Source organism: Arvicanthis niloticus, chromosome 10 (assembly GCF_011762505.2).
Source record: "Arvicanthis niloticus isolate mArvNil1 chromosome 10, mArvNil1.pat.X, whole genome shotgun sequence".
In the NCBI taxonomy this organism is placed as follows: Eukaryota; Metazoa; Chordata; class Mammalia; order Rodentia; family Muridae; genus Arvicanthis; species Arvicanthis niloticus.
This window is the reverse complement of record NC_047667.1, coordinates 43,448,879-43,469,293: the sequence shown is the minus strand read 5'-3', so window position 1 is coordinate 43,469,293 and position 20,415 is coordinate 43,448,879. Positions and strand designations below refer to the sequence as shown.

Below are 20,415 nucleotides of genomic sequence, written 5' to 3'. Positions count from 1 at the left end.
TACAGGTTCAGAGCTTTAGTCTGTTATCATCATGGTGGGAAACATGGCGGCATGCAAACAGGCGTGGTCCTAGAGAAGGAGCCGAGCGTTCTCCATCTTGATCGGCAGGCAGCAGGAGAATGTGTACCACACCGGGCATAGCTTGAGCATAGGACCTTAAAAGCCTGCGTCCACAGCTACACACTTCCTCCAAGAAGGCCACACTTCCTAATATTGCCCTCTCTATGGACCAAGCATTCAGACACATGAGTCTGTGAGGGCCACAAGTATTCAAGCCCACACAGCTTCCTTCAGACGAATTCTCAGCGTTCACTCCTACTGATCACTGCCCTAATCATTTCTGTGGGATAAGTAGATGCTCTGTGGCGTCCTCTCAGACTGCTACATGGATGCTTTTTAAATCTTTATCAGTAGCGGAGACCAAATTGATTCTAAGTTCCTCCTTTGCCCATGTGCATATGTGTGTGTGTATTTTTAGATGCCTTCATTTTATGTGTGTGCGTGTTTTGCCTGTATGCATGTGTGAGTCATATGAGTGCTTCCTGCCCACAGGGTCAGAAGAGGGCATTCGATCCCCAAAACCACAGTTACAGATGGTTGTGAGCCACCGTGTAGGTGCTGGGGATTGAGCCCAGGTCTTCTGTAAGAGCAGCCAGTCCTCCTAACTGTTTAGCCACCTCTGTAGCCCCCATAGCTGGGGATCTGAACTCAGGTTCTCATACTGGGCACAGGAGGCACTCTGCCTATAGACCCCTGATCCCAGTTTCAGGTCTTTGATACATTTTGGATTAAATTTCACCTGGAATGTGAGACGAGGGTCTGCCTTAGCTTAGCCTTTGTCTCTCTGTCTCCTTCTTTTCATTCTATCTTTAAACAGTGTCAGTTGATTTCACTCCATTCTGTCAGTCATCACGGACAAGAGGAACGAGCATGACATTGTTACCACAGACAAATAACTGTGACTCTGACTCAGCTCTTAGCTTGTAGTTCAGTTACCACTGAAAAGATGAGGAGTCTGGCTAATGAAACTGCTGTTAGCAGGGTCAGCACAGAGCAGGGTCTGTTCTCTCTCTCTCTCTCTCTCTCTCTCTCTCTCTCTCTCTCTCTTTCTCTCTCTCTCTCTCTCTCTCTGTGTGAATTTTTGCTGTGTGTGTATAGGTGCCAGAATAGGGTGTCTGGTCCCCTGGGGCTGTAGTTGCAGGTCATTGTGAGCTACTGACCAGGGTGGGGCCAGGGAGGTAGAGAGTAGGGTATTCTGAGAACCAAAATGTGTTATCTGGAAGAGCAATAAGAACAGTTAGCCTCTGAGCCTTCTCTCTAGCCAAGAGAGTTTCTGTTTTAACTCTTTCTCACACATGCGGTGTTCATCCTTCAAGGCTCACTCAATGAATGCGTTGTCTCTTGAAACCATTATCTCGATTTCTGATCTAGTCTCTCTTAGAACTGTAAATGTTTGCAATTATTACCACTGACTTGGTAATCATACTCTAGGTTGTGGTTTCATGTGTGACTGTTCCTGAGAGATGTAAAATTAGCACCTGCCTCCAAACTGGAATAGTACCAGCAGCCCAAGGACTGAGTCACTCACACTAGCTCATCTCTATAAGGATCACTTAAGTAGCTATGAACGAATAAAGATAGCCCTATATCCCCTCCTCCTTACCCAGCATCTGTTGTAAAGTCTACAACAGAGTTAATGAAAACCTGGCTTAAGGGTAGTGCCCACTGTTAAGGCAGTAGTGGTGACTGGTGACTGATGGTCACACTTTGCAACTCTCAGGCAATCACAGCATACAGCACTACAGCTGACTACAGACCCAGCCCCTGAAAAGCATGGTCAGGTGTACCGAGGGAGGGAAGTTTCTTGTATGTGTACTTTGCCATTGCCCTTCCCAGTCTGCTGCCTTGGAAGACACTTCAGCCATGGGGAGGGTGGCTTATTGTACTACAGTCTGCATGCAGAACAGTTAAATGGTGGCCAGTGAAAGATGGAGGGCCTCTAGCTGGGACTCCGAGGTTTGGGCTCATACATATCTTTGTCTTCTGCTATTCTTTTTCTTTTCTTTTTTTAAATTGTTGTTTTGAAGCAGGATCTCTCTATATGACTATCCTGGAATTTGGGATAGACCAGGCTGGCTTCAAATTCACAAAAAAAAAAAAAAAAAAAAAAAAAAACCTTCTGCTGGGATTAAGATTAAAGGCATAGGCCCACATGCCAGCTCTTCTACTGATCTTAGGTTTTCATCTGCTCAGTGCCTTGCTCAGTTACATTTTTCTTTGAGAGTGGGGCTGTGTCTAAAAGAAGGACCCTTGGAACCAGCCAACTATTTGATAGGGGCTAACTTCTTCAAACTTGTTGCAATATCTTATACTTAAAACTGATTAAGACAAAATCAAAGAAGGACACTATATCACTATTAGTCTCCACCTCTGTTAAACATAGCAGTGATATGACGTGTACTGGCCTAGTACTTAGTGAACTTGTTCTCCAGCTTTTCATTTTTAAGTTAATCTGTTTGTGATATTATGGTTCGAATCCAGGGTGTCAGCCATGTATATTAGGCAAGTGTTGTGCCTTTGAGCTTCAGTCCCCACTTGATTCAGAGTTTTAATAGACACATAAGTATTAGGCGCACTTATGATGCGCAGTGATGTTTTCCTGTGTACTGATCAGTCAGGGCAGATAGCTTGTCCATGAATCAATTGCTCCTTCGTGTTGGGAACATTCAGCATCTTTATTCCTGGCCCTTGTTCTTTCCTAGGAAGCTGGACGGATGGTAGGAAAAGAGAAGATGTCACTAAGAAACCGGCTGTTTAGATCTGGAGAGAATCCTGAGCAAGATGAAGCCCAGAAAAATCTCTTGGACACACACAAAAATGGTAAGGGTTTTAATGTTTCTGAGGTAAATTACTTAGCTACAGAACAAGTTCACTGTTTTAGGACAGGGCTTGTAATTTGTTATTGCAAATTCATTTTGGTGGTTTTGTGAATAAGATCATATTAATTAATTTAGTGATGATCTGGAGAGATGGCGCCGTGGTTAAGAGCAGTTGTTCCTGGTGAGGTCCCAAGTTTGAATCCCAGCACCCATGGACATGGTGGTTAATAACTATAAATCCAGCTCCAGGGAATCTGCTGCCCTCATCTGGCCTCTGAGAGCACTGCATGCGTGTGGCACAGATACGCACAGACAAAACTTCTGTGTGCATAAAATAAGAGTAAATAAATAAAAACGAATTCAACACACATTTCTATTGTGTTTTAGATGTACCCATTCACTCAGCCAGCCCAGCCTACCAGTGACTATTGAAATGTCCTGCTGGATCCTTGGTTACAGAAGTGATCGTTACTTATGTGTTTGCATATATGCCTCAAGTTACATGAATGGCATAGCCCTCAAAATCATGCAGTTAGGGATGCAGTTTACTGATGCCCTGGGTTTGTTCCCCAACATAACCAAACCAAACAGGAACAAAACAAAAAACATCACTGTCTTAGTTAGGGCCTGGCTTACAGGTTCAGTCCATTATCATCAAGGCAGGAGCATGGCAGTGTCCAGGCAGGCACTAATTGGTACAGTAGGAGCTGAGAGTTCTATGTCTTCATCTGAAGGCTACTAGGAGAAGACTGGCTTCCAGGCAGCTAGGATGAGGGGTCTTAAGGCCCACACCCACAGTGACACACCTACTCCAACAAGGCCACACCTCCTGAGCCAAGCACATACAAACCATCACAGCCACATAATTGCATTTCTATAGATAAGTATAATCTTATAAAGTTACTAATTATTCTTATATGTAATATGTAATCAAGTAGGGAACAGAGTCTGAACTGATGTATAAATTTCAGGAGAGGGGAAAATTGGGCGTCTCGTTTTTGCTTAATACATGAAGAGTGTGATGCAGTGCTTGTTAAGGTTGGGGCTTCTGAGTAAGAATGGTAGATTCCGAGCTGTAGCCTTGTGACGCTGTCTGCTGCATCAGGGTATTTACTTTTGGCAATGGCATTTGTATAGTTTTCCTTTCAGTAGAGATTTGAAACTCGAGACTTGTTTGGTTAACAAATAGGGGAAGAATTTCCAGAGTTGTCTTTGGCATCCTCAGGCCTCTTTTCATAAAGAGGCTACCTTTAACCTTTCCTACTTTAAGAACCAGCAGCCAGATTGCACCAGGACGATAAAGGAGTCTGTTTAGTTGGTATAATGAGGTTTATTGACAGACTCCGGTCACCTATTTATGACGTATTGCATGTGGTTGAATTCTAATATGTTCTAGAGAGTGAGGTTTATGCAAAACAGGACGAGGCAGCCCTGGAAAGAAACACTCTCCTTCCCTCCGTTATTCATGGTCTTGCTGTAGTCTGGGTTGTCTCCTTTGCCTGGATTCCAACAAATAAGTATTTCACTTTTTTTTTTTTTTTAATGTTAATACTTCTTAGAGACTGAGAAAGTATTATTGAAATCTGTCATCATTATCACATATTATTGTTCTCTTTATATTTTGATGTTTAAAAAGCTGTTTTGTTTTGCCAAGAGGGTTTTTCTCTGTTGCTTTGCTTCAGTCTCCTAAGTGTGGGATTAGAGGCATTCGGCACCAAGCCCAGTTTTCATACAGGGCGTCCTGTTTGCTAGGCAAACATTCTACTGAGCTCGAGTCCCCAGCCATGTTTTGTAGTCATTCTAGGTTTTAATGCAGCTGTTAAAAAATTACATTGTTTAGCTTAAATTCAGAAGTGTGTTCCTCTCCTGGCCTTAATGCAGGTAGTGCTGATGGGAAAGTGTGTTTTTCCACTTTAATGTTTTATAGAAGCCTGGTGAGTAAACTGTGACCTTTCAGTTGCAAAGGCTTTGAAGGCCTGTCCGTGTGGCTGAGGAGCCAGGCCAGCCTAGGAGCTTGTTGCTTTCCTCATATGTAGAGAATAAAAATTTCATTTTGATAGGGTCCCTGGTGGTTCATATACAGGTTAAAATTTGAGATATAGCTTATAAACAACCTAAAATGTGAGAAAATAGCCTTTATTTATTTAGAACCCCCCTCTTTTTTCTGAGGCAGGCTGTAACCCAGGCTGGGCTGGAACTTGTTATGTGGTTGATGTTGGCCTTGAACTTTTGATTCTCCTGCTTCTACCTCCCAGGTGCTGGGATCATGGCTCCATGATCCCATGTCCAGCTTGAGACATAGCTTTTGGGGTGGCACATATCTTTTGGGGTGTGAATGAGAATAACCTCTGAATGAAGACATTATTCAGAACAGCAGCTTGAGACCTGAGTCAGAATCTCTGCAGGGTGGCCCCAGGGTGTGAAGTATGAAAGAGCCTGCTATTGGTACTGATTGCTTTTTTTTTCTCTTGGTCAGATAGCACTGCCGTGAAGAACTTTGATGCCTAACTTCATTATACTCCTCTGATAAAATTCCACAGGCATAGTGACACGTGCATTAAATCCCAGCCCTCAGGAGGCAGAAGCAGATGGGTCTCTGTGAAGCCACATTGAGCCCAGGTCTCAAAAACAAACAAAAAAGATAATAATTGGCCGAGGGGGTTGGTTCTGTAGGGATGGCTTTGTGCTTAAGAGTACTCACCGCTCTCTGCGCCCACTAATGGCTTGCAACCATCCTAACTCCAGTTCTAGAGACTCTGACTCTCTGGCTTCCTCAGGCACCAAGCATGCACAGAATGCACAGACACACATGCAGGCAAAACATCCATATATATAGAAAAACAAATCTAGGGGCTAGAAAGATGGCTCATCGGTTAAGAGCCCTGGCTGCTCTTTCAGAGGACCCAGGTTCAATTCCCAGCACCCACATGGCAGCTCATAACTGTCTCTAAATCCTGTCAGTTCCAGGAGAATCCAACTCCCTAATGCAGACATATTTAGTCAAAATACCAATGTCTCTAAAATAAATAAGAATAGATTATTAAAAAAAAAAAAAAAAACTAAAAAAAAAAAAATACTGGTATGTATAATGTGTCAGAGACAGGGAAGCCAGCCAGGGTTACACAGTGAGACTGCGTCTCAAAAACAAACACTCAGAGTACAGAGAGCTGCTTGGGCAGAGGGTGGTACATACCTGAGTGTGGTGTGGGCTTCCCAAGAGTGTCTTAAGATCCTTATTGGTGATCTCCGTGACGTTGACGTCCTTCAGAGAGTTTCTCGGCCACTTTTCCCCTCCTCTTTTCCAGTAAATGAGATTGTCACAGGGTTTCCTGAGGTGCCTTGGGTACAATTACAGTCTGATAAGTAAAACCACGGGTCAGAAAGGGTTGCTCAGGGACTGAAGACCTGTTTTTATTGTAAATAAACTTCATAGTCTTGTTTTTTGAGATTGCCAGAAAATTGTAAGTTTATATCTAGGAAAGGAGTTTACACTCTTAGGCCTGGTTTGGTGCTGTTTGAATGGCCCTTCTTGGTTTTTCCGAGACAAGGTTTCTCTGAAGCACTGGCTGGCCTGGAATTCTGTGTGGAGCTATGTGGATCCTCTTGCCTCTGCCTTCTGGGCACTGGGATTAAAGTCTGTGGGACCATGCTGGCTGTTTGAACATTCGTATTGGAAATGTCTCTTCAAGGGATATATTCTTTCTGACAAGCAACCTTTACTGAAGTTTTTAATTTTGCTGGGGTATATATTTTTTTAAGATTTATTTTTATTTATTTATTTTTGTGTATAGGAATATGTGCATGTGAGTGCAGCTACCTACAGAGGCAGAGGAGGAGAGTCAGCAGGTCAAGGCTGATGTCATTTATTTACATAGTAAGTTTGAGGTTACCCTCAGATAACTGAGACCTTGTCAGAAAACCACCACCACCACCACCACCACCACACACACACACACACACACACAGAGAGAGAGAGAGAGAGAGAGAGAGAGAGAGAGAGAGAGAGCGCCTTAATTATTCTGTGGATCTAGATTAGAGATGGCTTTCTTTTTTTCTTTTTTAAGAGTTACTTATTTTTGTTTTATGTGTATTGGTGTTCTGCCTGCGTTACGATGCCAGATCCCCTGGAACTGGAGTTACAAACAGTTGTGAATTCCATGTGTAGCGGCTCAGAATTGACCCTCTGGAAGAACAGTCCATGCTCTTAACCCCTGAACTGTCTCTCCAGCCCCCAACAGATAGCTTTCATATGACTCTTATTTTTATTTTTTTATGGCAAGCGAAGTAAAGCTCGGATGAAAGTAGTCTGTTTTAGGGAAAAAATGGGAAAGGTAAAAAATGCTTATGTATATGAGTGATTGCATGTATATATGTATATATGTATATATGTATATATGTGCACCATGTGTACTTGGCACCCACAGAGGTCGGAAGAGGGCATTAGTCAGCTTATTTATTTTGAAAACAAAAATGGGACAAACTCCTACTTTTTTCACTGGGTTTTGGTTAAATTATTGATGTGCGATACATTCTTTACAGGATGTCAATGGAATGATTGATTATGTTTATGGATCAGATCTCGACAGTGTTTGCAGCGATTAGATCAGGGTAACTGGCATCTCTGTCACCTCATAGTTATACTTTCTATAGATTGGTAGTGAGCTTCATGGTAAAGGGTTAGCAGATCAGAGCCCATGGTGGCACCACGGAGTAGGGTAGGGCAAAAGTGAAGGCCCTTTGCAGAAGTGCTAAAGGAGAAGTGTGCGAGACAGCTGGTCACAAGGGCTGACTGGATCTCTGGAAAGAGCTGTTGTTTAGTTTAAAGTATTGCATCTCCAAGTCAGGATTTTATTTTTCTAATACACAAAGAATGGGTTTCCTTTTCCTTTGTTTTTTAAAAAATTATTATTTATTGTATGTGTATGATGTACATGTGTGAGTGTGGATGCACATGTGCCATAGCATGTGTGGAGGTCAGAGGTCAGTGACAGCATGTGTGGAAGAGGACAGAGGTCAGTGACAGCATGTGTGGAGGTCAGAGGTCAGTCACACCATGTGTGGAAGAGGACAGAGGTCAGTCACAGCATGTGTGGAAGAGGACAGAGGTCAGTCACAGCATGTGTGGAAGAGGACAGAGGTCAGTCACACCATGTGTGGAGGTCAGAGGTCAGTTACAGCATGTGTGGAAGAGGACAGAGGTCAGTCACACCATGTGTGGAAGAGGACAGAGGTCAGTCACAGCATGTGTGGAAGAGGACAGAGGTCAGTCACACCATGTGTGGAGGTCAGAGGTCAGTCACAGCATGTGTGGAAGAGGACAGAGGTCAGTCACAGCATGTGTGGAAGAGGACAGAGGTCAGTCACAGCATGTGTGGAAGAGGACAGAGGTCAGTCACAGCATGTGTGGAAGAGGACAGAGGTCAGTCACAGCATGTGTGGAAGAGGACAGAGGTCAGTCACACCATGTGTGGAGGTCAGAGGTCAGTCACAGCATGTGTGGAGGACAGAGGTCAGCTTTGGGAGTTGGAACTTTGGTCCACTCTGGGTTCAAGGTACTGAAGACAGATTGTTGAGCTATCTCGCAGCATTTGTTGCTTTGGGACTGCATCTTACACGATAGCCCAGGTTGGCCTTGAATGCTAGGTAACCTTCTGTCATGCTCTCACTGCCCCCAATATCACTGTACTGTGGCATGTGTGTGGCGTCAGGAGACAAGTTTTGGGAATCAGTGTTCTCCTCCTAGCATGTGGGTCCTGGGAAATTGAACTCAGGTCGTCAGTCTTGGCAGGAAGTGCCTTTACCAGCTGAGCCATCTTACCATCCCCAGCCCAGGTGGTTTTCATTTTGTTTTGTTTCTTTAATTTGGTTGGTTGGTTGGTTGGTTTTTCAAGGCAGGATCTCTCTGTGTAGCCTTGGAACTCACTTTGGAGAGTTCCCTGCTCTCTCTACCTTCCGAGGTGCAGGGATCAGAGAAGTGCGCCACCATAGGGACCCCCCAGTTCAGTTTTAACAATAGGCTTCCTCTTAGATGGCACCCACCCTAGCTCTCTGACTTGGAGCAGCCCTTTTTAGCAGAGAAGTCACAGTCTCAGCAAGACCAGAGGTGGTTTGAGGCATATGGGAGCTGGCCCTGGCCTCGGGGCAGGCTGGCTGTTTTTATCACCAGGCTTCCTGGTTTACTTTCTGGATGAGGTAGGTGTGGTGAACCCTGAGCCACATGCTCTGTTATTCCTCATTTTCCTATCATGCTGGAAGGGTTTCTGAAACGCTTCCTTTCTGGAATAGAGTCTGTACTGTGTTTGTCTTATTTTGACACTTTTGTACTGTGTCATAGAGGCAGATTCCAGTTCGCCAACTTACCTTGAAGTCTTATTTTATAACTTTTTAAAAACTCTTATTAAGCAGGGTATGGTGTTACCACCTATAATCCTACAGTTTGTGAGCTGTATGCAGGCAGATCAGGAGTTCAAGGCCAGCCTGGGCTGTATAGTTTGTGAGTACTACCCTGGACAACACTGATTTACTATGCAACTGGTAACCTAGAAACTGAGTATATAATATTTGACTTTTGGCAAAAAGCATATTAAATACAATATTGTAAAGCAATGTGAGCTTGACATTTGACCAAGGTTAAAGTCCCAGGAACCTAAGGAGTCTTCATACTATTTTGTTTTTTTCTGGAAAAATCACTTTCAAATTTGTTTGCCATCATTTTTCTTTATTATTTGAGACTATCTATACATACATACACACATATATACATAATTAAGCATTTAATAAAACTATACAAAATACATATACATAACATGTATGCACGTGTGTAAATGAATGTTGTTTCTTTGGCATTGCTGATGTCTCTTCTCTCTGACCTGAGCCCTTTTGTTCTGCCACTGCTGCTCCTCTTGTGCTTTGTAACCGGAAGGGAGGAACTTCTTTGTTCTCAGAACTCTATCTTAGAACTGTTGAAGGCCTTGGCTGATTCCGTGACCTTCCCGGGAGGAATTGTATTTATCTGTTGGCAGTCTAGGAATACAGCTTGAATGTGCTGTTAAACAAACACACTCGGAGGTTTTTGAGATAACAAAAAAGTTTAGGTTGCAAAATCCACTGAAGTGTTGCAAGTTTTCAGGGGAGTCTGTCCTGAAATGTCTGTCTTTTGAATGAGAGACAGACACATTTCCTTTCTGCTACCTTCTGTTTCTGTCCAGGACACTGAGGATGTGGTCATGTGGGTCCTTAGCTCTAAGGAGGTATTCTGTTAGACTTCAGAGTCTGAAGTCCAAGTAAGCCCTAGGTTTTGCTATTCCATAAAGAACCAGACCTTGGATCCGGTTTAGTGAAGACCACCTGCCGTGTGGCCGCCAGTGTGCAGAAGCTCTAGCACTTGGCCAGAGCCCATGTGCTAATCACATGTCCCTTAGGGGCCCAGCTTCTTTTTATCTTTCATTCTATGGACTTGGCCAGATTTGCAATGAATTTTTTTTTTTTAAGATTTTTCTAAAAGTTTAATTATGTATTTATGCACATGTGAGTGCAGGCGCCTTGGGAGGCTACAAGGTGTCGGATGCCCTGGAGAAAGGGACCGTGTGCACAACCTGACTTGAGTGTTGGGAACTAGCTTGGGTCCTTTGCAAGAGCAGCAAGCACTTTCAGCCGCAGAGCCTTAAGCCCTCCAGTCCCAGCAATGAGCCTTAAAAGCACATTTTCCATTCTTAATATTTTATTCAGTATCTTCATAGTCTCCAGAAGATCTGTTCTGGGACCTGATGTCTCACCTTGCCAGAAGTGGACCCATAACTGTTCATGTAATTGTCCTAGACTGTCATGCTTCTGTCTGAAGGGCTCTGTTGTGTTTGCGCCATGATGTATGCACTCGTCCTTATATTTGCCTGCTTTCCACTTAATGATTTTCTGCTGCTAGATAATCAGCTTAAGGCTGGGTTTTAAACATCCAATTATTATTGCCCGTAGGTCACATGACCATGAAACAGTTGATAGCCAAGAAGAGGCAGTTGGCAGCAGAAGCAGAGGTAAGTATCTCTTTTCTTTTTTTTTTTTTTTTCAGAAGGGGGAACATGGGGCTTTAGGTAAAGTAACAGTGTAAATAGTCCTCATTTATTTAGTTAGGTTTGATTTGATTTTATCTTTTAGACAAGTTCTCACATAGTCCAGGACTGACCTGGAGTTCCTGATCCTCACCCTCTGCCTTTTGCTTTATTTTATTTTTGTTATTGTGTGTATGTGTTGAACATGTATGTGGAGGTTGAATCAGTTCTCACCTTTCCGATGTGAGTCCTGGGGATTGAACTCAAGTCTCCAGGTTTGCCAGCGGGTGCTGGCGTCCTTTACCAGCTGAGCCATCTCACTGGCCCAGCCCCATTTTTGCTTTTATTTATTTTTTAATGTTTTGAGACTCCCAGTCTAATCCAGGCTTGGAACTGTAGCTTCTCTCACCTCCGTCTCTCCAGTGCTGGGATTACAAATGCCTGCCTCCTCGTCCTACCCGTTAAAGAGTTATTTGCTTTTCTTATAAGTTGAACTCTTGCTGCGAACAGGAAAAGATGTCATTTTGCCACCCCACATAAGAGCGCACGTTGCCCTTCTCTCTGGTTCTGTCCATCAGTGTCATCATCTGGCTTTTGCAAGGAAATCTTTGCAGTGGTGAACCCTGAGAGCAGCTGGTGCAGGTGTGTGTGTGTGAGTGCGCAGGTGTGTGTGTGGTGCAGAGTGTGCAAATGTGCACATGAGTGCATTGCTGCTGTGGTTCTACTACATCTGTTCATATTAAATGTTTTGAATCTAAAAGCTAATTACCTGTCAAGGAAAGAGAAATAATTTAAAAAACTAGTGTGAAGCCATTTTAAATGTAGACAGACTGTCCTGTCCTATGAACCATATAGGCTTAGCAGTGTTGTTAAGTTTTCTAAAGATATATGATTTTATTTTGACTGTGTTAAACTTTTCCCTTTTTGATGAGATCACTAGCAAAGTTCACTGACAAAACTGAAGTTATACTCCGGTCCAGTGATTGGTTTTAGTCTTCTAGTTACCTTTCAAGGCCATAAGGATGTCATTCCCCTTTATTTTAATTTGCTTGAAACATTGAACTTTCTTGAGCCTTGGATGATGCTATCACTAGAAATATTAGTACAAGACCCTATTTGCTTAACATTAATAGATTATTCTCCACACATCGTACTCTAAGGCTGTGGTTCTCTGCTTTCCAATGCTGCGTCCTGGTAATATGGTTCCTCCCATGGTGGTGACTCCCAACCATAACGTTATTTCTTTGCTACTTTATACTGTAGTTTTGCTACTTTTATGAATCGTAATGTAAATATTTGATGTCTGACTCCTGTGGTGTTGCAACCCACAGGTGGAGAACCCACTTAGAAATCCAGTTTCTAAGTATATTTGTGATGTCTCCTTAACTGTTTTATAAAGTGGTACTCAAAAAAGTTGTTAAATTACATTTTACTTATTTTGTGTGTGTGTGTGTACCCGTGCGCTCACACAAATGTGTAGGCATGTCACATGAGTGTGGAGATCTCAGGATAGCACCTTCCATCAGATGGGTCCCAGAGCTTGCACACAGGTTGCCAGGTGTGATAGCAGCTGCCTTTACCTCCTGCTGAGGCATCCTGCTGGTCCAGACAATGTCTTTTCTAACTAGTACATCATTGTTCCAATGTAAGGGCCTGTTTAAAGACTCATTAGCCTAGATAGGTAGCACATATATGCCTGTAATATGAAATCCTGGCAATTGAGAGGTTGACACAGGAGGAGGATTTCTCTGACTTTAAGGCCACCCTGGGCTACATAGGAGACCTTGGCTAAAATGTGGAGCTGGAGAGATTGGTCAGTGATTAGAGCATTTGATCTTGCAAAGGACCCAAGTTTGGCTCCCAGGACTCACATCAGGTAGCTTGTCTTAACTCCTTCAGCTCTAGGGGATCCAACTCCTTCTTCAGATCTCCATGGTCACTGGCATACATGTGATTCACATACATACACATGTCTGTACACATGTACACATGTCTATACACATAGACGCTTAAAAAATAAATCCTTTAAAAAGGTCACCAGGTGCCATATTTTTTGTGAATCGACTTAAGAATGACATTGGGGCCTAGAGTGATGGCTCAGTGGGTAAGAGCACTGGCCATTCTTCCAGAGGACACGAGTTTGACCCCCAGCACATCTGTGGAGCTCGCGACCTCTGTAACTCCAGTCCTAGGGGATCCATTGGCCTTGTCAAACCTCCAATGGCATTTCACCCATGTAATTTGCAGAAATACATGCAGGCACAACACCTGTCCACACAGAATAACAACACCCATCCACACAGAATAATACATAAAGAAGAGTGAAGTTGGGCTGCATCGCTAATTTCCCCAGTACAAGTTAGTGTCACAGTGGATAATGGGCAAATCTGTTCTCCCTGAGTATTTACAGAAGTATGATAAAAGATTTCCACAAGAGAGAAGAAAAAGCTGAAGTGGCAGGAATGTTTTCATACAGTTTCCCAAACCCATAGGGGGAAAGAATGTGGAGAGGGAAGTAGCGGGGAGGGGAGGAGGGGTGTCAGGAAGAGCACAGAATTGGGGGAAGTTCCACAGATCCAAGTTGTCTTAGGGTTTCACTGCTGTGAGAAGACACCATGACCTGGGCTCTTATAAGGGCAAACATTTAATTGGGGCTGGCTTACCCTTTCAAAGCTTTAGTTATCTTCACAGCAGGAGGTATGGCAAGCAGACAGACATGGTGCTGGAGAAGTTGCTGAGGGTTCTACATCTTGATCTGAAGACAGCCAGAAGACTACATTCTACACTGGGCGGAGCTTAAGCACAGGACATCTCAAAGTCCACCCCAACAGTGACACATTTCCTCTGACAAAGCCACACCTATTCCAACAAGGCCTCCCCTCCTAATAGTGCCACTCTCTGTGGACCAAGCATTCAAACCCATGAATCTATGGGCGGGGGGGGGGGGGGGGGGGGAGGGGCGGCAAAACCTATTCTTTATAGGCTTGATTTTATTATTTTGGGACAAGCTCTTGCCATGTAGCTCAGATTGTGTTTGAACTCAAAACAATCCCCTTGCCTCAGCCTTGGAGTACTGAAATTACTAGTCTGAGCTACCCTGCCCAGCTAAAAGCTTTTTAAAGAAGGGTACTCTATCTGTTTCATGTATTCACAAATAAAACCATTAAATTCTGGGACATGTGAGATGCCTTAACGAATAAAGGCTCTGCGCCCCACCCCACCCCCCAGTCAGTAACCTGAGTTCAATCCCTAGAATCCAGGTAGTGGAATTTGGGAATTGACTCCCTAAAATTGTCTTCAACCCTCTATATTCGTGTTGTGGCATTTACATGCCCACACATACAATAAATACATAAGTAAGTAAATGCAAAATTCCTTTGTTTGGTCATTAGGAATCTGAAGGAGAAAGAAATGAATGAAGTAAAGAAAAAGCCCACAGCATTGATTATGTGTGGGGCAAAGGGTTATGAAACATCTTTCCTGCTGTTAAGGGCGGGTAGCCATCTGAACGGTGGTGCAGGGACAGACAACCCACACTGTCTCTCAGTTCTTTGATGCTTATTTCTGCTCTACTGGGGAGCAATGGAAAAGGTCATTGGAAAGTTGGCCTTCCATTGTATGTTCTAACTCATGCCCATGTGGTGCATCTCTCTTTACCTGCTTGCTTTGACTTTGTTCCTTCACCAATCAAAACAATGCATTATAGTCCTCAAATTCTAGCTCATCCCACTGACTACAGTTTCCTACCATCCTTGATTTGAGTATGACCTCCCCAATTTGTACTCCTGAGTTCTTAGTCTTCATTTTGATTGATTGAGATACGGGGAGAAAATGGAGGGCCTCACGTGCTCTCCCTGTACCACTGAGCTACATTGCTCGCTCCATTGGTTTGCTGAGAGATCTTAAGGTATCTATCTGTCGGGCAGGAGAGATGGCTCAGTGGCTGAGAGCACTGCTTGTTCTTCCAGAGGTCCTGAGTTCAATTCCCAGCAACCACATGGTGGCTCACAACCATCTGTAATGAGATCTGGTGCCCTCTTCTGGTGTGTCTGAAGACAGCTACAGTGTACTCATCATATATATAAAATAAATAAATAAAATATTTAAAAAAAAAAAAAGGTATCTGTCCAGTTGACCCAGAATTCAACTCTGGCTCAGGCAGGCCTCAGCTGAGCACCTTCCCCCTCTCTATATAAATGATATAAATGTGTTTGAATCGGCAGTTGTGGGCTAGGGGTATGGCTTGCTTGGTAGAGTGTCTTCCAAACATACATAGATCCCTGGATTTGATCACCTCTGACATAATGGTCCCTTTTCTTTTGTCCTGATGTCTTCCAGTCAAATGTCAAACCTCACTTTCTATTTGGTTGTGCAGGTCTGCTTACATCTTTCTGAATTTCCTTTCTCATTTTACTTAAACACACAGACCACACTCTAGTCTACCTTGGAGACTTTTGGGAAAGTTGGGTCATTGGTCTTTTTATTTCATCATTTAAAAAGACTAGAAAGTCCCTGCCTTTGGGGATGTTCAGTCTACTAGACTCACAGGACCCCCATCTGTGTTAGTGTAGACTCACAGGACCCCATCCATGTGTAGTGTAGACTCACAGGACCCAGTTCATGTTTAGTGTAGACTCACAGGACCCCGTCCATGTTTAGTGTAGACTCACAGGGCCCCATTCATGTTTAATGTAGACTCACAGGACCCCATCTGTGTTTAGTGTAGACTCACAGGACCCCGTCCGTGTGTAGTGTAGACTCACAGGGCCCCATTCATGTTTAATGTAGACTCACAGGACCCCATCTGTGTTTAGTGTAGACTCACAGGACCCTTCCATGTTTAGTGTAGATTCACAGGACACCATCCGTGTATAGTGTAGACTGACAGGACCCCGTCCGTGTGTAGTGTAGACTGACAGGACCCCATTCATGTTTAATGTAGACTCACAGGACCCTTTCATGTGTGGTGTAGACTCACAGGATCCCGTCTGTGTTTAGTGTAGACTCCCAGGGCTCAGCCGCTCCACCTGCCTGGTATTCTAGATGCTTCTGTGTCTTTGTACTTCATGCACTGTACAAAGTGAGTGACAGGTAGCATGGATCAGTCAGAGACCTGTGTCAGGTGGTGTTCATAAGAAGGACTTCCCCAATGTTAGAGGTATTAAAGACTCACTGGGGAACTCTAGTTTATTTTATTATTTTGTGGGAGGTTTGGATTATTTATTTATTTATTTTTGAGACCTTGTAGCAAGATCTTAGCTTGGAACCTAGACTGGCTTAAAACTTGAAATAGTCCTCTTGCCCCAGCCTCCCCAGTGCTGGGATTGCAGACTTACCTCATCAATTGCTCTAGTCTGTTTTATGGTTAATAAAGCCAAAACATTAAAATTAGTCAAAGAGTAATGGTTTGCATGACCCTGATTGAGGAATACATTTTCCATATGTTCTATTTAATATCTCTGAAATTGGAATAGACATACTGGGCTGTGTATAATTCGTGTTCTCCCCTCTCTCTCCCTCTCTATCCCTGCTTCCTCCATTCCCTTACCCTCCCCACTCCCTCTCTCTCTCCCCCATCTTCTCCCTTCCCCTCACCATCCCCTCCTGGGAAAACAGGGCTTCTTTTCTTTTTTTCTTTCTTTCTTTCTTTTTTTTTTTTTTTGGTTTTTCAAGACAGGGTTTCTCTGTGGAGCCCTGGCTGTCCTAGAACTCACTCTGTAGACCAGGCTGGCCTCGAACTCAGAAATCCGCCTGCCTCTGCCTCCCAAGTGCTGGGATTAAAGGTGTGTGCCACCACTGCCCAGCGAAAACAGGGTTTCATGTAGCCCAGGCTGGACCAAAGGCACGATGAAGTTGAGGATTGTGTTGAACTTGATCTCAATCACTATACCCATGGCATGTGTCATGTCTGGAGAGGAAGCTTTCTAATCTTAGTACCACACAAAAATCAGTGTCATCTGGATTAGATAGACTACTTTAAAACAATGAGAAGAGAGCTGGGCACGATGACATATACTCATTAATTATCCAAGCACATGTGGAGTGGGGGGAGGGGAGGAAGAAGAGGAAGAGGAGGAAGAAAAAGAGGAGTTGGAGTAGTTCAAGGTATCAAGTTTGACATCTGGGCATTTGAGACCCTGTCTCAAAACAGTACAAACAGCAAAATCACCACAAACAGAAGACGCTCTGATTCTCTTCTCGTTATATCACTTTTACTAATTAAAGATATCCACAATTTAAGATTTTATCTTAATGATATATTGCCACACCTATTGATTTTATGAGCAGGAGGAATATATTTTAATATATATATATATATATATATATATATATATATATATATATTATATATAATTGGAATAGACATACTGACATATATACAAATTATATATATTTATATATTTATATATAATTTTATATATATTATATATATATATATATTTTTAATATATATATATATATTATATATATATATATATATATATATATATATATATATATGTATGTATTTTTTTCCTCATTGTAGATGTGGTTGTTATAGGCTCATTGCAGAAAACCCCTAAGAGGAATATTTAAAAAAAAAGAAATAGCTACCAACTAAATGCCCACTACCAGGAGATAACATTTTGCCTCATTTTCCTCCTGACCATTTGTTTTCCGTTTTCTGTCATACACATAGTTCCACATAGACAGACTGTGCAAAGCTTGCATCTGTCTATAGAGGGAGAGTGCACACACATGCACACACACACATACATACATACATATATAATGTGTACATTGCTATGTGTTTAGTTTGCATAACATCTTAAGGATTAGTGCTTTATTATATATTTTGAAGTGATTTTAAAGTGTTCTCATCATAGTTCTTTGAATGGATATCTCATTGGTTAACTATGAGGAATATATTCTTACTACTTTTCTAGTTTTCTGGGGTCTTCACAAAGTCTAATGAAGTGAAGGAGGTAGATAAAAAAAAAACACAAGAAAATAAAATCTACCCTTTGGGGACTGGGTGTGGTAGCACACCCCCACAATCCCAGCACTCATTAGGCTGAAGCATTTCAAGGTTAGCCTGGGCTACATTGTCAAACCCTCTCTTTAATAATACTTAATAAACTAACAAAGCATTTGGAAGGTAAAGATGAATAGGCTACTTAAGTGGAAGATTAAAGTAGATACATATATTTTGGCTTAGTGTGGACTGATTAAATGAGATTTACTAAGAATATTATAGACTAAATTGGGTGATAACCCAGTGTGAATTTTGACATAAGGTCTCTATCTTAGGTCGGCCTTAAATTCTGTAGCCAAGGATGACCCTGAACCTCTGGTCTTTTTGCCATTCCACCATATGAATGCTGGGATGTCAGGCTGACAGAATCCTGTGTGGTTTGTGCTGTGCCAAGAACACATCCCAGACCTCCTCCATGTTAGGTGAGCTTTCTGTCAACTGCTCTGTATCCACTGCTGCTCCCTGCCCACCTCTTACTGTTTGAGACAGAAGCTCAAACTGTTAGCCTAGGCTGCTCTCAAACTGGAAGCAGTCTGCTCTAGCTTTCCGAGTATGGGGTTACCATCCTGTACCACCATGCCCAGCGTGCAATACCCTGCTTAGGTTTTTACGTACAGAAAAATGCTTGTGATTGACTTAACCTATATAAGGCCTTCCTTCTTATTAGATCACCTGACATTTTTACCTGAGTGAGGCTATTAAGATATTAGATTACCAGCCATTTTCGGGCTACACGTTTATATTGATTTTTTATTTATTTATTTTTTTCAAGCAGGCTCTCTCTCTGTAGCCCTGGCTGTCCTGGAACTTTATATTGACCAGGCTGTCTCAGACTCAAGGAGACCCACCTGCCACCTACTTCTGCCTCCCCATACACATTGATATTTCATAAATTTTTTTCCTTCCTAAAATTTGGGTTTTTAATTTTTGTTTATGGTACTGATCATATATAGAGAAAATATTTCAGATAATGTTTGTGGAGAGCAATATCTTGTAATGAAGTCTGAGGGTGTATGAATCCAGGTTTTCTCCAGTGTGGCAGCTGACAAGTTCTGGGATTTTGCATACACCACTTGACCTGCTTTTTTTTAATTAACCCTCCCACCTCCAGGTTAGGGCTGGAACTCAGGGCCTTGCTCCAGCTCAGCAAGATCTGCCAGTGAGCTACAGCCCTAGTTCCTCAGTTGACTTTTTTTAAAGTCTAGGTTGAGGCTTGTGCCACCATTGCCTGGCTTTGTCTTGTTTTTAATAACCACTTTCTACAGTTTTTATAACAAAGACTGAATTAGCCCAGCTGTAGTATGTATGGGAGAGCTTACTGGCTGGTTCCACAGTTGTTTGGAAATTACACAGTCACTTAAGTAACTTCTCTGAGTGCTGGGTGCATAACATACAAATAGAGGTGGTATCAGCTAGACAGAGCATCAAGTGCCTGTAAGCTCAGCATTCAAGAGGCTGAGGCAGGAGGATCAACTCCAGTTTGAGGTCAGTCTGGGCTAGAGAATAAGACTCTGCTTCAAAAGACCAAAAAACTAACAACCAACAGAGACATTGAAAGTTGGGAAGGCAAACAGGAAAAAGAGAGATAAAGGCTTTTCAAATGGAGGTAAGTAATGAAACTCAGTAGAGCAGTCAACCCAGAACCCTGGGTACACTGGGGCTCATCGGAGCAATCACCCCAGAACCCAGGGTACACCCCGAGGCTCAGTGGAGCAGTCAACCCAGGACCCCGCCTTCCTCGTTCCTTATATTGCTTGTTTTGTCTAGAAAGATTGGTTTCTGTAGCACTGCGAGGTTGAAGGGTTCTCTGTGCTGAGCCAGGCACTGAGTCAGAGGAACAAAACAATTCCCAGACTATTAGAGGCCTTGTGGAGTCAGCATAATCTTCCTTAAAGCCATCTTTGAAGAAATTGTGATTAAGTCATATGGGTATTTGAGGTGCTAAAAAGCTGGGCCCTGATTGGTTTGCTCTGTGCTTTTTCTTCTGGCCTACTTGAAGTTTTTCAGCCTTTGAAAGAGTTATTTTATTCATCTACAAATGAATCTTTTCTTATTTCAGCACCCAGTCCACATAGCTTCTTTCTGAAAGCCTTTCTGGAAGAGCTGCTTTCTGAGTTTGGATCCGAGCATGTTTATAAATCTGCCTAAAACGTCAGTCCATCCTACCCGTTCGTCTGTCCCGTCCTGAGTACTTGGGCTTTTATTGGGTAGGTTCCTAACCACAGGGTCTTTGTTGTTCTGTATTCTTAGGATCTTTCAGGTGATTGGATTGAGCTGCTTGTTTAAAATAGAGGGTTCATTTGAGCTGCAGCACACAGTGCATTTTCCCCTGGATTTCTGTTCATTTGGTCTTTGTTGCTATGAAACAGGGTCTTATTCTGTATCCCATGATGCCCTGGATACATACAGGATGGCCGGCAATCCTCCTGCCTCAGTCTCCCAAGTGCTGGGATGCTTGTTAGATTATCTAAATACC

The 20,415-nt window shown here is 42.9% G+C and overlaps 1 protein-coding gene across 3 annotated transcripts in view; it reads left to right on the top strand.

The window, feature by feature from the left end:
• Positions 1-20,415, top strand: part of Soat1 (sterol O-acyltransferase 1) — a 45,112-nt gene that overhangs the window by 4,688 nt on the left and 20,009 nt on the right. The window contains exons 1-3 of one of the 3 annotated variants that reach the window (XM_076941397.1): positions 2,802-2,880; positions 10,851-10,909; positions 19,999-20,146. Coding sequence is in view for 1 of the 3 variants with exons in the window: in XM_034513607.2 (XP_034369498.1) it covers positions 2,775-2,880; positions 10,851-10,909 (165 nt within the window). In the remaining 2 variants the exon portion in view is untranslated. Of the gene's footprint in view, positions 1-2,762; positions 2,881-10,850; positions 10,910-18,345; positions 18,362-19,998; positions 20,147-20,415 lie in introns of those variants that run through there. The other 2 variants (XM_034513607.2, XM_076941398.1) reach the window with 2 other exon arrangements.